Source organism: Triticum dicoccoides, chromosome 2B, assembly GCF_002162155.2.
Source record: "Triticum dicoccoides isolate Atlit2015 ecotype Zavitan chromosome 2B, WEW_v2.0, whole genome shotgun sequence".
Lineage (NCBI taxonomy): Eukaryota > Viridiplantae > Streptophyta > Magnoliopsida > Poales > Poaceae > Triticum > Triticum dicoccoides.
This window is the reverse complement of record NC_041383.1, coordinates 175,236,174-175,254,170: the sequence shown is the minus strand read 5'-3', so window position 1 is coordinate 175,254,170 and position 17,997 is coordinate 175,236,174. Positions and strand designations below refer to the sequence as shown.

At 45.8% G+C, this 17,997-nt stretch overlaps 1 protein-coding gene across 1 annotated transcript; it reads right to left on the bottom strand.

The window, feature by feature from the left end:
- Positions 1-14,787: 14,787 nt before the first annotated feature.
- LOC119367480 lies at positions 14,788-16,809 on the bottom strand. Its single transcript, XM_037632978.1, has 3 exons — positions 15,862-16,809; positions 15,428-15,580; positions 14,788-15,243 (listed from the first exon to the last, which is right to left on the bottom strand). Exons 1-3 carry the CDS (start codon positions 16,798-16,800, stop codon positions 14,860-14,862), a joined length of 1,476 nt encoding a protein of 491 aa, XP_037488875.1. The 5' UTR covers positions 16,801-16,809; the 3' UTR covers positions 14,788-14,859.
- Positions 16,810-17,997: the final 1,188 nt, after the last annotated feature.

The window sequence follows — 17,997 nt, the reverse complement described above, 5'->3', positions numbered from 1 at the left end:
CATAATTGCTACTATCAACTTTCAACTAAATTTTCTCTAGGAACATATCTAAAATAGTAGAACTAAAGCGCAAGTTACGACATAATTTGCAAAGACCTTTTGACTATGTTCATGATAATTAAGTTCATCTAATTTAATGAACTCCCACTCAGTTGGACATCTCTCTAGTCATCTAAGTGATACATGATCCGAGTCAACTAGGCCGTGTCCGATCATCACGTGAGACGAACTAGTCATCATCGGTGAACATCTTCATGTTGATCGTATCTGCTATACGACTCATGTTCGACCTTTCGGTCTCTTGTGTTCCGAAGCCATGTCTATACATGCTAGGCTTGTCAAGTCAACCTAAGTGTTTTGCTTGTGTAAATCTGACTTACACCCGTTGTATTCGAACGTTAGAGTCTATCACACCCGATCATCACGTGGTGCTTCGAAACAACGAACCTTCGCAACGGTGCACAGTTAGGGGGAACACTTTCTTGAAATTTTAGCGAGGGATCATCTTATTTATGCTACCGTCGTTCTAAGCAAATAAGATGTAAAAACATGATAAGCATCACATGCAATCAAATAGTGACATGATATGGCCAATATCATTTGCTCCTTTTGATCTCCATCTTCGGGGCGCCATGATCATCATCGTCACCGGCATGAAACCATGATCTCCATCATCATGATCTCCATTATCGTGTCTTCATGAAGTTGTCTCGCCAACTATTACTTCTACTACTATGGCTAATGGTTTAGAAATAAAGTAAAGTAATTACATGGCGTTATTCAATGACACGTGGGTCATACAATAAATTACGACAACTCCTATGGCTCCTGCCGGTTGTCATACTCATCGACATGCAAGTCATGATTCCTATTACAAGAACATGATCAATCTCATACATCACATATATATCATTCATCACATCCTTTTGGCCATATCACATCACACGGCATATGCTGCAAGAACAAGTTAGACATCCTCTAATTGTTGTTGCAAGTTCTTACGTGGCTGCTATAGGTTTCTAGCAAGAACGTTTCTTACCTACGCCAAAACCATAACGTGATATGCCGATTGCTATTTACCCTTCATAAGGACCCTTTTCATCGAATCCGATCCGACTAAAGTGGGAGAGACAGACACCCGCTAGCCACCTTATGCAACTAGTGCATGTCAATCGGTGAAACCTGTCTCACGTAAGCGTATGTGTAAGGTCGGTCCGGGCCGCTTCATCCCACGATGCCGTCGAATCAAGATAAGACTACTAACAGCAAGTAAATTGACAAAATCGACGCCCACAACAACTTGTGTTCTACTCGTGCATAGAATCTACGCAATAAACCTGGCTCTAATACCACTGTTGGGGAACGTAGCAATAATTCAAAATTTTCTACGCATCACCAAGATCAATCTATGGAGATTCTAGCAACAAGAGAGGGAGAGGATGAGCATCTTCATACCCTTGAAGACCGCGATGCGGAAGCGTTACAAGAACGCGGATGAGGGAGTCGTACTCGCGGCGATTCAAATCGCAGAAGATCCGATCTAACGCCGAACGGACGGCACCTCCGCGTTCAACACACGTACAGCCCGGGGATGTCTCCTCCTTCTTGATCTAGCAAGGGGAGAGGATAAGTTGAGGGAGAGCTCTGGCAGCACGACGGCGTGGTGGTGGAGCTTGCAGTTCTCCGGCAGGGCTTCGCCAAGCACTACTGAGGAGGAGGTGGAGTTGGAGAGGGGGAGGGCTGCGCCAGGGGCAAGGGGTGAAGCTCCCATGCGCCTCCCCACTATATATAAGGATGGAGGGGGCTGGTTTCTTGCCCTCCAAGTCCATTGGGGCGTTGGCAAAGGTGGGAGGAAAGAAATCCCATCATTTCCTTCCCCACCGATTGTTATCCCCCTTTTTTAGGGATCTTGATCTTATCCCTTCGGGATATAATCTTATTCCTTCTAAGGGGGGATCTTGGTGCGCCTTGACCAGGGGTGTGGGGCCTTGCCCCCACTACCCACGTTCATGTGGGTCCCCCCATGCAGGTGGGCCCCACTCCGGAACCTTCTAGAACCTTCCCGGTACAATATCGAAAAATCCCGAACATTTTCCGGTGGCCAAAATAGGACTTCCCATATATAAATCTTTACCTCTGAACCATTCCGGAACTCCTCGTGATGTTCGGGATCTCATCTGGGACTCCGAACAACATTCGGTAACTGCACACTAATTCCCATAACAACTCTAGCATCACCGAACCTTAAGTGTGTAGACCCTACGGGTTCGGGAATCATGCAGACATGACCGAGACAGCTCTCTGGCCAATAACCAATAGCGGGATCTGGATACCCATGTTGGCTCCCACATGATCAACGATGATCTCATTGGATTAACCATGATGTCGGGGATTCAATCAATCCCGTATACAATTCCCTTTTACAATTGGTACGTTACTTGCCTGAGATTCGATCGTCGGTATCCCAATACCTCGTTCAATCTCGTTACCGGCAAGTCACTTTACTCATTCCGTAATGCATGATCCCGTGACTAACTACTTAGTCACATTGAGCTCATTATGATGATGCATTACTGAGTGGGCCCAGAGATACCTCTCCGTCATACGGAGTGACAAATCCCAGTCTCGATTCGTGCCAACCCAACAGACACTTTCGGAGATACCTGTGGTGTACCTTTATAGCCACCCAGTTACGTTGTGATGTTTGGTACACCCAAAGCATTCCTACGGTATCCGGGAGTTGCACAATATCATGGTCTAAGTAAATGATACTTGACATTAGAAAAGCTTTTAGCAAACGAACTACACGATCTTGTGCTATGCTTAGGATTGGGTCTTGTCCATCACATCATTCTCCTAATGATGTGATCCCATTATCAATGACATCCAATGTCCATGGTCAGGAAACCATGACCATCTGTTGATCAACAAGCTAGTCAACTAGAGGCTCACTAGGACATGTTGTGGTCTATGTATTCACACATGTATTACGGTTTCCAGTTAATACAATTATAGCATGAACAATAGACAATTATCATGAACAAGGAAATACAATAATAACCATTTTATTATTGCCTCTAGGGCATATTTCCAACATAAGGTACATCTTAAACTTATCATATATGCCTAAATAAAATCCTCAATACCACTAACATCATGTTGAATGGAACTAGCACAGAGTTTAGAATATGTTCATATTCCTTGTTAGAGAGTCAGTGAGTACACTTATGAAAAACATATTCCTAAGATTACCCATTGTTACAAGTCATAGACAAGGAACCAACCAAGCTGCAATTTTTGAAAAACAAAGCTTCCTAGAGAAAGCACAAGAGATAAAGTAAGCCCAAGCTCTAGGTTATCTCTTCTTTCTTCACAATGATCCCATAAGATCATCCTCTCCAATTATGCAGTACAAGCTCTAAGTTGCCACTAATTCATTCACAATCACCCAGACAAGAACTACTTGGGGCGCTGCTGATATACAACACCACCAACAGACTTTAGACACCAGACTAATTGCTAAGAGCCACTATGGTTCCACATTGCAAATTTACTCAATATCAGAAACATAGCAAATAACACCTCTATGGACAGCAATATCTCAAATAGTCAGAGCGTAGCAAACAAAAGCAACAGGAAGATGCGGCAATTCAGTTGCCAAAATGATGCACATGCAGTAATCTCAGGAGGAGAATCAGACAAAACTAGCATACTTCTTTACATGAGGAGACAATGAGCAGAAAGGGCGCCATTAACTTAACATCCATAGTTTTGGTTTCAATCATCTCTAGATGCAGCTGAGATGTACCTAAGGATCAAAGAAACCTAAGCAACAGAACAACTCGGGCATCCTCACCATACATGCTTCATTCAAAACCAACTAATTTGGTCTTCTGTCCTGACCATTAAAAGTGAGACCTACACATGACATATGTTTGTGACCTTATATGTATCCCATCAAAAATCCTTGTCATCCCCATCATCACGAGGGCTGTCGTCCTCGTCATCATCATCATCACCAGCACCTCCCTCCTCCTCCTCCTCCTCCTCCTCATCATCATCATCATCATCATCATCATCATCATCATCATCATCATGATGGTTACTAGCGACGTCCTCCTCATCCTCATCATCATCGTCACCAGCGCCTCCCTCCTCCTCCTATTCATCATCATCGTCACCGACGACGTCCTACTCATCCTCATCATTATCATCAACAGTGACGTCTTCCTCATCATCATAGTTACCAGCGCCGCCCTCCTCCTCCTCATTGTCATTGTCATTATCATCATCGTCATTGTCATCCTCCTCCTCATCAGAGAAGTAGTTCCTCAGATCGAGGCCACCATAGTTGAACCTCAACATCTCGGCCTTGAAGCGCTCACAATGGGTGCTGTCAAAAGACACGTGTGCATCGAGTATGAGATTGATTGCCAATCCAAACTGATCAGTTCTTGCTTGAAGTCTCTGAAGGCAGGCCACACGCGCAGCGATCTCGTGTGTGTCAAGCGATGGCAGAACAAAGGGGGTGTCGTCGGCACCCACCTCTGAGGAGGAGAGCATGCCAGTCGCCCTAGTGAGCTTGGTGCAGCACATCGCAAGGTCTCTGCACACCAAGTTGTTGGAGGTGTGGACTGAGATGCAACAGTTGGTGTTCACGGTCTTTCTCATACCAATTAGTGTCTTGCTAAGATCTGCAGCCCACTTTTGTGCACCCCCAACCCAAGTAGAGCGTGGAGAAGCGCATTTTTGGCCTTGGCCGCTTCGGCCAAATCCTCGTCCATGCCATCCAGAAGGGTGAGGAGGCAGATGCCGCGGCCGCTGTAGTCGGCTCAAAGACTTGCAAAGGGGGGAAGAGGACCTCCATTGGCAGACCGGCGTAGGGGTCCACCTCTCCCACGTCCTCCCCGCGCCCTAGATCTAGGTAGTAGAGGATGGTATCGTTGAAGACGTCGAGGAGGGAACTGATTTCAATGTCGTTGAGGTGCACAAGAGAATCCACCAGTGAATCGGCGTAGCTGAGAAGGTACGCGGAATCCACAAACCAGTTGCGGTCCTTCACCATCCGGAGCAGCGGAGAAAGCACCAAGTAGGAGTTGTGTTAGGCGATCGATGCTCGGCACATCCACCACCACACACCGATAGTTGCCGAGCTCGGCTACCACTTCCCTAGCCTCCTCAGGGGAACGTACCACACGGCGGGGGGCCGAACGATCGCGGTTGAGGATGATCTCATCCGCCTCTGCCAAATTCTCGGTGAACATGGTGGTAACGACAGATGGGGAAATGCGGGGCAGGGAAGGAGGAGAAGGATATCAAGGTGGAGAGGCAGCGGATGGGGGAGGGGAGCTAGAGAGGGGTTTGGGTGGGTGGGGTTAGTTGGCGGGTGTTCAACATTCATTTTTTCGGTTTGATGATGAAAATTGGATGATGACGATAGTTGAGGGGTGTTGAATAGACTTTTTTCAAAACTCAAAAAAGGCTCATGTTTTCGTTATCTCGGGCTCTGGTTTTTCAGATTGGAAAAAGTGTATTCTATAACCCTCAACTATCGACGTCGTTCGAGTTTTAACCCTCATCTCCAAAACCAGATATTCCGCACCCATGATCTATCAAAACCGTCTGATTTACACCCCTCAGTGATTTTTGAGGTGATTTTTGCATACATGGTGCCACATCAGCTCATCCGCTGTGGAGTTGAGGCAATCCACGTCAGATTCGATTGGATCTTGAGATTATAGATATTCTGGGGGTTAAACTGCAAAACGTCGCTTCTTCTTCCTTCGGAAGCGATCCGGGCGATGGGGACGGCCAGGCCGGGCCAGGGAGGGGTGCTCGCGGCTGAGGCGCATGGGAGCGGCAGGAGGCGTGAGGAGGCACTAGGCGGCGTCACTTAGAAGGCAGGCGCGGGGAGGCTCGCGGCTGCGGCGCATGCGAAGGGGATGCAAGGGGTTGACGGTGCGACGCGCGACGCTTGCGGCTGGGGCGCACGGGGGAACTCAACAGCGGTTCTCGAAAGGCCGACGCCGGGCGCCTCGTCCCTGCTCGAGTTCCCGGCCACTGACGATGACAACGACGGTCTGCTCAGGCCGCAGGTCGACGCGCACGAGGTTGAGCTCGCAATATGCAGGATGGCGACCGCGGCGAGGACCAGACGCTGGATGAGCGCTGGCAGGAGCACCGCCGAGAGGAAGTCCGCGGGAAGGTGCGCGAGCACCAATCCAGCGCAGCGGCCAGCCCCGTCAGCCAGTTTCGCATCTGCGCGCCGCCCTTGGGGAGGACGGGATGTGGAGCTCATGTGGGGAGGCCTGCGGCCATGGCGCACAAGGGGTCTCAGTGGCAATGCTCGGAAGGCCAGCGCGGGGCGCTTCGTCCTTGCTTGAGTTTCCGACCACCGACCCCGTTGCCGATGCTGGTGGCTGCGGCGTCAAGATTCGGCTCGCGCTTGTGGCAGCAAGCTCGTTCTCACCAGCCGTAGGCCGTCGCCGTGGGCTCCCCTTCCCTCTCGCCCGCCCCCCGCGCCGGAGGTTGGTGGCCGAGCCCTCCACCTGAGTAGCCGCTCACGCCGGGAGATGCGACGGCCCAAGACAAGCAGTAGCCACCGGGAGATGCGACTGTGGCGGCCCAGAAGAAGGGCTCCTCGCCGTTGCCTTAGCAGGCATGTCCATCGGCCACCGTCCCATGGGAGCAGAACAAGCGTTAGGATGACGACGATGACGTCCTGCAGGAGGTTGGGCTTGCGATGCAGGATGGCGCCCGCGGCGGCGAGGACTAGATGCTATCTAGTGGACTGATGTTGTCCTCTTCCATCCCCTTGTAGACTCAGACCCCACTCCACATGGACTAGGTGACGTAGCACCACGTCGGCAAAAACAACTTACAAAACCACCTGAGGGGGGATGGTCCTCCAATATCTGGTTCTGGTGATGAGGGTTAAAATCAGAACAGGGTCAATAGTTGACGGTTATAGGATAGACTTTTTCCACTCAGAATGTAAGCGACCGCGGCGAGGACCAGACGCTGGATGAGCGCTGGCAGGAGCACCGCCGAGAGGAAGTCCGCGGGAAGGTGCGCGAGCACCAATCCAGCGCAGCGGCCAGCCCCGTCAGCCAGTTTCGCGTCTGCGCGCCACCCTTGGGGAGGACGGGATGTGGCGCTCGCGTGGGGAGGCTTGCGGCTGTGGAGCACAAGGGGTCTCGGCGGTAACGCTTGGAAGGCCAGCGCGGGGCGCTTTGTCTTTGCTTGAGTTTCCGACCACCGACCCCGTTGCCGACGTTGGCGGCCGCGGTGTCAAGATTCCGGTCGCGCTTGCGGCAGCAAGCTCGTTCTCACCGGCCATAGGCCGTCGCCGTGGGCTCCCCTTCCCTCTCGCCCGCCCCCGCGCTGGAGGTTGGTGGCCGAGCCCTCCACCTGAGTAGCCGCTCACGCCGGGATATGCGACGGCCCAAGACGAGCAGTAGCCACCGAGAGATGCGGCTGCGGCGGCCCAGAAGAAGGGCTCCTCGCCGTCGCCGTAGCAGGCATGTCCATCGGCCACCGTCCCCAGGGGAGCAAAACAAGGGTTAGGATGACGACGATGACGTCCTGCAGGAGGTTAAGCTTGAGGTGCAGGATGGCGCCCGCGGCAGCGAGGACTAGATGCTATCTAGTGGACTGATGCTGTCCTCTTCCACCCCCTTGCTGACTCAGACCCCACTCCACATGGACTAGGTGATGTGGCGCCACGTCGGCAAAAACAACTTACAAAGCCACCTGAGGGAGGATGGTCCTCCAATATCTGGTTTTGGTGATGAGGGTTAAAATTAGAACAACATCAAATATAAGTATCATGTCTTATGTCCCCCCTCCCACCGGCCAATGGAGAAATGACTTTATAAAAATGTTATTTATCCCCATTACCTTACATGCAGCAGCTTGACGTATCTTTTATTGCAATTGCTATGCGTAAAATTATACATGCGTTTATTATTTTTATTAATTAGCACAACAAAACAAAAACTAAACTCGACTTACATAGGGAGGATTAGAGGTGTTAGAATTAATTAACCATATGTTAATTATGGAATTAATTCCTGCTTGTACTAACCGCAGGCAGTTGTAAAACTGCCGCGTCGGTTCCTGCCGAGCAAGCAGCTCCTCTGAACAAGACACCTTTTCCAATGGTGTCTTTTCCCTTGTATAAATAGGAGATGCCATCTAGTAAAGAATCGGGTTGATTCATTTTTCCTCTCAACACGTTATCAGCACGCTCCCGGCGGAGCGATTCCATCTGCCTCCACGCGAAAGACCAAGGCCGCCGACGTCCCGAAGGGCTGCCCCTAGCCAGCGCCGTCGCTCCCCAGCGGAGCGATTTTCACGACGGGCTCGCCCGCGAGAAACACTGAACCGGCGGTCGTCCACGCCTCTGCAAAGTGGCACGGCGGCACAGGTCTCCTGCCGGTACGTGGTCGCGCGGCCTCAACCTCACGCACCAGCCCGAGGCGTTCACCACAGGCGCGGAGAGGCCTCTCAATCTGGGATGAAACGAGGAACCAGGCCTCCAAGAACAACAAAAGGAAGAAAGAACAGGGAAGTTGGCATCCATTGATCAAAGATTGAATGACTCAATCAAGATCGGATAAGTGAGGCGGCCAATTCCAGTGCCTGACGCCCACGACCAACTCCAGTGCCCGGCTCGCTTCCAAGGCTACAGGAACGACGCGCGTGGCGGCCAACTCCAGTGCCCGACGCCCGCGGTGGCTCCCGACTCCGACGACTCCGCGCCCCGCCCCGCGCCCGGCAGCCCGGCCTCCGCGCCGTGCTCCTGCGCTCCTCCTGTGGCTGCACGTCCACGCACTCCTCCCGTGGCTGCGCAGCGCCCGGCTGCCTCCCCGCAGCCCGCGCCCCAGGCCGCCGCCTCCGCGCCCCGCGCTCGTCCGCCAGGCCGCCGCGCCGCGCCACGCGCCCGGCCGTGCGCCGCGCTACGCCAGCGGCTCTGCCGCCAGGTCACGCGCCCTTTTGCACGCGCCAAGACCGCGTGGCTGTGCCCGTGGCCGCCGCCCGGCCGTGCCCGTGGCCGGCCCCGCCCACCTACGCCCGGCAGCGCTCCCGCGCCCTGCCCAGCGGTTGTGGCCGGCGAGCCCGAGGGGCGACGATAGTTGCAGTAACCGCACGGGAGAAGACAGGCAAACCTTATCCTTTTGCCATTTTGCACTATGATCCCTATATTGCAGGAATTAGCAGAAGAGGCTAAAACAGTGGTCACGTCCGATTTTTGCAACAATACAATTCCATTTCTGGAATTTTTGAGAATCGGTTCGGATAACAGTATACTATTTACTAGTATTTACCTGTTTTTGACCATGTTGTTTATAAATTATTATTTTTTCTGTTGAGTATTGTTCTCCAGAATAAAACTATGATATAAATAATTTCCATGCCCACATATGTTGAGATTATTTATATCTATTATTTGCAATTGAGATTTTCTTTTATCTCTTGCAAAGATAAATTCAGTACCTCTACAATACTGATTTGCGATTTAGAATTTTCTTCTCTTGAAAAACAATCTCATTGAGATTGAGATTAATTTTCTCTCGCACAATATTAATTCACTCCGCTGAATTATCATGCAACTTGATACAAGATCATCTCATTTCATTTGAGTTCTATACAATTCAAGTTTTCACTTGAATGTCAAGTTTGCAACATCATTACTATTCATTACAATAGTAGTATACATCTGTTGAGTACTGAGATGTATTCCAGATCTTTAGTTGATGTAATATTTTTCCACGTTTATCATGTGTCGAAATTTATTACGTCCATTTGCAATTGAGATTTTTAATCTCTTGCAAAGACAAATTCAGTACATCAGTAATGTTCTGTTGAGTACCAGATTTCCATCCGGGAATAATGGCATGTTCTATGTGTTTACCACATATCAAGTTTTCTTGAACATGTTTTTGCGATTGAGATCATCTTCTCTCGCATATCAAACTTGCAAATTTTTGAATATTTCTCCCTCATTATATTTGGAATCATAAGGTAATGAGTTGGGATCTACTGCTCATTTGCAGACTATCCCCTCTTACTGTAAGGTCTACGCTTTGTCAGACTCGACAAGCGATTACCTTCAACGTGTATTCCTTATATCTAAATTGTAGCATACACAAAGGTAATGGCCGTGCAACCTATTACTATGAGATCTAAGTGATCTTCAATGTGTTATGTTCACACAATTGAGGTTCGGAATTTTTCAAGTTTACACTTGAGTATTTTTTTTGCATTCTTATTACACAACCATGATGGTTTTTAATTTACCGCCTATAAATTAATTATCTCTGGTAATCGGTGGCTAGAGAATTTGAGGCATTCACCCTCAATTGCCACCATTGCCCTTCCTGGGCCATGGACATCATGATCACTCTTGTGTCCCATGGGATAGCGCGTGCAATCCAAGCCATGCCACCAGGACGCAAAGGACCTCAAGGATAATGGTTTGAAACTCAATTCAAACCCTCAACATGACACCATCAAGCTGTCACGAGACCCTATGAGCATGGAGAGCATGATTGTTGAATATGCATCAACCGTCATGTTTGGAGACTATACATTTAGTCCCTTAGTCTCCTTAGTGATCTATTTATTTATGTCCATTTATGATGTTCTAATAAGAACATGATTATTGTTGTCATTATATATTGTATATCACAATATATTGTATCAGCACTTTGATACAAATTCATTAGTATGTATTCTATATATCCGACATTAATTTTCTTGAGAATCTTCATGTCTATATATAGATTTCTACGGGAGTCAATCCGATGAAAATTGATATGTGTCGTGTGGGCATATGCACCACAAACTCTATACTCAGGGAAGTCCAATGTTTTCGCTCTCATTGAGAGAAAGGAGATATTTTAAAATCGCTGGATGCGATGAGGTATTTGTTGACTCAATTCGAGTCATGTTTACTATCCCTGTGGGTACTCGAGTAATTTTGGGATGCTTTATTACTTCCCAGGTTTAACTCGTACCCTACTAAACTATAGAGGTATCCGTTCAAATAGTTTCCATAGTGAAACTTATGATGACAACAAAGAGGAATACATTCTCTTTACCATATGCAACGGATATGGAAAACATATTCTCTATGTACCATCTGGATTGTACTACACATACTACAAAACCCGTAGCACATGTTGCGCCCATGATAGTTTTCCAAAATGTCTTATACATGGCAAACTTGGCATACTCGCCTTGGTCATCGAGACATTGGGTTGAAACTGAAACTATCAACAATTCCAATAGTTTATGATTGTTATGATGCTAAATTCTAACAATATTTGGATTTTGTGTGCACTACATGTGACACAGGGAAGCTAATTTTAAGGCTCGCGCACCTTAAAGTTTACGCTGAACCACTCAGACTCCTTGAATGCATCAAGTTGAGGTAAGTGGCTCTTCCCATCCATTGACTAGACTATTCAGGTGTTCCATGGTTCTATAAGACACATCTACATGATGGTCTCAAGTGTGCTTTATTCACACGAAACCATTGACTCATTATCCTGACATCGATTTCAAACAAATTGAATGGATAGCATTTGCAGAATTCTCCTTGAGTGCCTTTTTCTATGGCCCTAGGATTGAAGTTTAGCAATTTGTCCTAATGTCTAGACTCAAAATGGGTTGCTAGAATCCCATCCAAAGAATTGAGCTCATTGCATGATCTTTACTTTGAAATTGTAACTTACCAACTTTACGTTGGAGTCATGGAGTTTTACACGCTCATGACCAAACTGCATAATTTTATTCCCCTCTATCTTTGATACATGGAAATCTACCAAGTATTTCCTATCTGCGGTAATTCGGTTACACACCGATATCATCACCCCGACATACATCATTGGCCCCTCAACATATAGTTGGGATCTATGTGAGGAATAACTGTATTACCGTCAATACCTCAAGCCCCTCACATGGGGAGTTATTCAAGGCCAGTATGTTGATTCAATGAGGAATATTTCCAGGCATTAGGGGGAGAATTCAAGTACCATAAAGAATGCCAGGAAATTAGTGGAATGTTCAACACATTTCTGCCTCATATCCACGTAATCAAAGAGCTGAACCATGTGTTCAGAAGATTTGTAACATATTGCAAATAACCTGCCAGATTCATTTACTGACTATAAAGGTGTCACACAATCCTACAATCCTGCAAAAGTATGCCTGAAAGAGTGGAGGTACCAACAAAATCCACTCCACTCCCCGTTCAAAGCAACAGGGGGAGATGTATGGCAGAAGTACATCAGGATTCAGCTTCTCGCAAGCAAGGATATCAAGGCCTGTGAATCAGTAAATGCAAGTCAACTTCACGTTGGCAGACACCTAATGGGTAGTATACACCTAGTGGACGGGAAACCTCCACCAACCCAGGTCATAGTGCACACAATGACCGGGACATCGGAATACCCGACTCAATCACATTGGGAAATTGCGAGCAGTCACCATGGGTAACGATATTTCCATCAACTATATATTGATATATAGATTCTGGAGAATCATACAACCGGAAGTCTACAACTGTCAACATACATTTCTCAACTAGATTGAAAAACCTTTCAATTGATTCAAATCCAAAGACCATGGCCATGGCAAAGTGTGAACAACACTCGGACTGAACTCAAGCAAAGTGTATAATCTAGGTAGAAATGATCTTGCTCAATAATGGAAGGTATTCATAAGCAATACCTACAACAGTTTCTTCTGGAAACAGAATTGAGAACAACGAGGTGGTGAAACAAAGAGCAAGTATTGTAGCACAAGGGTTTACGCAGATACCTAACTATTCTCCAGAGGTGGAATCTCATTCCGGTAACTTATATAATTGGCAATACAAAATCATCTATCTCTGCAGTTGATAGATGTAGTGATCGCATATCCATGTGGATCACTAGATTCAGACATATATGATTGATTCTCGATGGAATCTCAATTCTGAATCGAAATACAAAATGCAACATACATTGTGTAGAATCAGTAAGTCACCATACGACTTATTGTTGCCGGTACATATGGTACAACCGACGTAGTGGGTTCCTTATGCACAAGGATTACTCCTACAATGATGATTATCCATATTTGTGTGTCTGCAATGATGACACATGTAATCATCTAAATGACGGAGTTTAAAATGAAGGATTTGGGTAAACCAAAATACCGCTTGTTACTACAACTTGAGCACCTTCATTCATACATTATGGTTTACTATGTTGTCTATATCCAAAATATATTGGAGAAATTCATTGTGGACAAATCTTATCCATCCATAACTCTCATGGTAGTTCATTCTCTAGACGTAGAGAAAGATCGATTTAGACCAAGAGATGATGGAAATGAGATATTGGGACTCAACGTTCCATAAGCCATTGGATCCACCAAACACAATTGGTTGGTACTCAAGAATATCTTTCGATATCTCCAAGGCATCAAACATTTTGTCTTGGTTTTTCAGTTTCATAGAAATGTGAACACCGATATCATTGGATACATCGATCAGATCCCCACTATGTCAGATCGTAGACAAGCTTAGTGTTCCTACTAGGTGTGGTAGCCCTCTCATGAAGAGTCTTCGAAACAGACATCATGGCTACATCCACCAACCATTATCTCCAAGATAATGTTGCTTGTGTTGCCCGGATGCAAACAGGTTACATAATAAGCAATATCAATATATTGCATATCTTGTAAGTCAAATCATGTGATTGATTTGTTCACCAAGTCTCTACCAACTTCTACATTCCGGAAATATGTTCATGGAATTGGTATATGACGGCTTCGGAATTTGCAAGAATCAGGGGAAGTATCTTCCTGAATTGTTCCTGTTAAAAGCATCATATTATACTCTTTTTCCCTTCATGAGTTTACTTTATAGGTTCTCATGAAGGTTTTTAATGAGGTAATATCAACACAAGACCATATGTCATATTTTCTGTTTTCCCCACCGGGGTTTTTAAGAAAGTATATACGACATATTTATTGTCCTTTAATTCTATGAGTTTTTCTCATATTGAGTTAAACAGACAATAATCATTATATGTTGCGGCATTTTCTCCTTATTTTTCCTACTGGGTTTGAAGGAGTTTTTGGCAACATATCAAACACCTCTATCCTCATTTTTCCCACAGGGTTTTGGAGGAAACTTTATCAAGATGATGTCTGCTCACAAGATCAAGCATTGATTAGGGGGAGTGTTAGAATTAATTAATCATGTGTTAATTATGGAATTAATCCCTGCTTGTACTAACCGCATGCAGTTGTAAAACTGCCGCGTCGGTTCCTGCCGAACAGGCAGCTCCTCTGAACAAGACACCTTTTCCAATGGTGTCCTTTCCCTTGTATAAATAGGAGATGCCATCTAGTAAAGAATCGGGTTGATTCATTTTTCCTCTCAACAAGAGGAAAGTAGAAAAGCTGGCTAGGAGGTGCCATTGATGCTTTTTAATTAAGGTATTGCAATAAAAAAAGTTTTTAAGGCCTCCTCCAATGGTATGTGCCAGTACCAAGCTCTAAACAGTCTAAAACACAATTCTTTAAATGATCTACTCCCTCCGTCTCATAATGAAAGTTTTTTGACTCTAGTGTAGTGTCACAAAACATCCTACATTATAGGACCGAGGGAGTATCTTTTAGCACATATCTTATAATATGAATGACCCCACCCACACGTCATCTTCATATAATCTTAAAGTGTGTGCATAAGGCTATCTCTTAATCGAAAGATAGTTCTTTTCTCTCTTCTATCAAAATATAAAAAATAAAATTGAACCAGCTCTTATGCAACTATTGGAGGAGGTCTAATTAACAAGCAGGTTATGCGTCATCGGCGTGACACTTGGCACATGGCTCGATAAGCTTGAATTTAACACTTGAGGGGACTTTACTCTCGATGTATGTCTTGATGACATCTACAGCTTTCCGTGCTTCCAAGAGGGCCTTTCTCGTTAAAGGCGAGCATATGCCAATGCAATCCCTCGTATGGCAGCCATATGTAGTGTCTAGTACCAGGCGCTTTAAGGATGCTGCGGTCTCAAGGATGTGACTTGTTAGCTCAACCAAACCTTTTGCACAAGGAAATCCCCTCATTAGCACATTCTTCAACTTGCGATGGCCCTGCCCCCTCATATGCGTTTTTCGTTGCGAGGAATCACCATGAGGATCTCCCGGAATGGCATCATCAGCATCGCGCATCTCTAACTGCATGCATGTATGAATATATGCATCACGTACATGTCTTTGATTAGTCAGCTGACTAAATAAACGGGAAAAGATCTTACATATACAGACAAAAATTAAAGGTACGTATACAAATACTATAATTCAACAGTAAAAGCTCATATTTCTTGAATTTAGGCTTTCATATGGGGAAAATTTGACTTACACGCAAGATGAAAGTAGCCAGGACAGGACAAGCATTAGGAATAGAAACCAGCGAATAAAAATCAAAGTCTGGACAACGTCTTGGCGTATGAAGCTGTATCTCCAAGTACTTGAGGCGGCGGAATTTGTTAAGCTTTTTCATTGGAGTTGCAATCTGAAGAAACAACAGAGATGCTCAACTATTAGCATATGGTTATTATATATATGCGTATGCTCAGGTAAAAAAATGGCAATACTGATTTCACATATTTGTAACAAAGCCCACTAAAACTACAATAACATTGTGAAGCTGTAAAAAAATGTTGATAGCCAAAGAAAGCTGTCAATGTCTTTGGTGGGATGATGTGTGCGTGTGGGGAGTGGGACAAAAGATAATTCTGATATATCTGTGAAAAATGACCGTACAGTAACAATCTGAAGCCAACATGCACTGACCTCAAAGCATGATGATAGGACAAGCGAGCTAATATTTGGCGCGACTGAAGGAAGCTTAGTGGTGGCATAACAGAGCATGCCTGTAGGCTCATCATCCATACCAGACATTCTCATCTCCCTCACTAAGGGTGATGAATCTCCAAGGCAGATCTGGGTTGTGGGCAATCCATCATATCCAAAGCTCTTGAGCTGTGGAGCATCGCATCCAATCGTTTGCAAACTGTTGCAGTTGCGTACCAGCAGCAATTTGAGCCGCGACAGGGAATGAGGTATCTTCAGGCAAACCATGTCATTGCAGTAGGAAAGTTGCAGCTTCTGCAAACGAGGAGAAGTTGACAGGAAGCAGATAAGTTCCTCCCCAGTAACACGCATCCTGTGCAGATGCACTACACACAAGCTTATCAAGCAGCCAACCCTGTCCAGGGAATGGAGACCGCAACCAGCAATGGAGAAAGATGTAATCGTCGAGCATCCCCTGTTGCTGCTAGATAACAAGGAGCACGGGAAGTTGTAACCTAGCCCCTCATCGCCCATGTCTAGGTACAGGTAAAATTCACTGATCCCCTGTGCGATGACAGCTTGGAACCAGCGGTCAAGAACAGCAGGGTTTATGTAGAAGCCATGGGGAGGTACAAGCCTGAATGTCTGAACACCTGTTCCGACGTGGTTATGCATGATGTGATCAACTCTGGCAGAGAATTCTTTTATGATAGGACTATTCTTTTCGAAGTACTCGTCGAATGTTGCAATGACGCCCCTCCTCAGTTGATCCTCTATAACTGGTAATTCTTTGTCAATGGGACCAAACGACAACAGGCGGCGGCCTACATCCAGTAATCCTAGTGTGTAAATGTCAAAGTCGAGCCTGCCATAGGATCGCCAGAAACGCAAAAAGGCATGGGATACGCAGGCAGCCTGAGCAGCATCTCGCAACGGCATCAGCGAGTGTAGATATCCTGCATATATGTATAGTACAGTACGTACATAAGAACAAGACATAAATGTACTCCTTCCATTCCACAATGTAGTGCCTATAGATTTTTGTGAAAGTCAAACTTTGCCAACTTTGACCGTATAGAGAAATCTGTCTACATCTACAATATCAAACATGTAAATTCTGAAAATATAACTTATGATGTATCCAATGATGTGCATTTGGTATTCTAGATGTATCTACTTTTCTCTATATACATGGTCAAAGTTTGTAATGTTTGACTTTTGTAAAAATCTATAGGCACTACATTATGGAACAGAGGAAGTATGTAATTCTGATGAATAATAATTTGCAAGTTTGCATGCGATCCAACCCTTTGAACTGCGTTTTATCGATCATACCTCTGGAAGGCTGACCGTCGTCGTCGTTCCTCCGTGTTGCGCAGGCGCCGATCCGCCGCGAGCTGCAATGCAATCCACTAACACAAACACAAATTACTAAACCAACCTATTCTGACGAATGATTTATGATGGTATTAAAAATTAGCGCGACAACAGATCGAGGTCGAGCAGCCGCCGTACCTGATGATGAAGAAGCCATCTTACTATAGATCTGTATATATAAAATAAAGAACTGGCCGGCCGGAGAGGGAGGCGATCGACGAATCAACTAACAAGTCGCCGCCGCGAGCCGGCGATCAGAAAATCAATCCAAGACGACGAAGCTGAGCAGACTCGAAGAGGCGGTTCCGATACATATATGATGATATATGATGCCGCGGCGGGTTGATTAGTCTAATTGAGGAGCAGAATCAGGATCGGACTTGGGCTCGGCTCACTAGAATTTCTTTTTCCACGTACGTACTATTCTTTTTCTTTTCCGGCCTGATAATTTGGTTGCGCAAAGGAAAATGGACCTAGAAATAGCAACTTGTCATCACACTTCCCCCTTCCCACCGCGCCTCCTCCTCCTCCTGTGTTTTTTTTTCTTTTCTGTTTTTCTGTTTCTTTTTCATTTCTTCCCTTTTCTTTCTTTATTAGTTTATTTTCAATTTTCCTTTCTTTTTGTGTTTTATATTTCCTTTTCTTTTTATTTTCTTTCTTTATTATTATTATTTCTTTTTTTTGTAGTGTTCATTGATGTTTCATTTGTTCCATCTCAGTGTGTATTTGTTCCACCTCAGTGAATATTTGTTCCCTCTT

Excerpts from the sequence above, each read along its gene's own strand:
- LOC119367480 (XM_037632978.1), bottom strand. The coding sequence starts at position 16,800 with ATGCCGTTGCGAGATGCTGCTCAGGCTGCCTGCGTATCCCATGCCTTT. Across the intron at positions 15,581-15,861 it reads TCCTATCATCATGCTTTGAG|ATTGCAACTCCAATGAAAAA; the intron begins GTCAGTGCATGT and ends TTGTTTCTTCAG. Across the intron at positions 15,244-15,427 it reads TGGCTACTTTCATCTTGCGT|TTAGAGATGCGCGATGCTGA; the intron begins GTAAGTCAAATT and ends ACATGCATGCAG.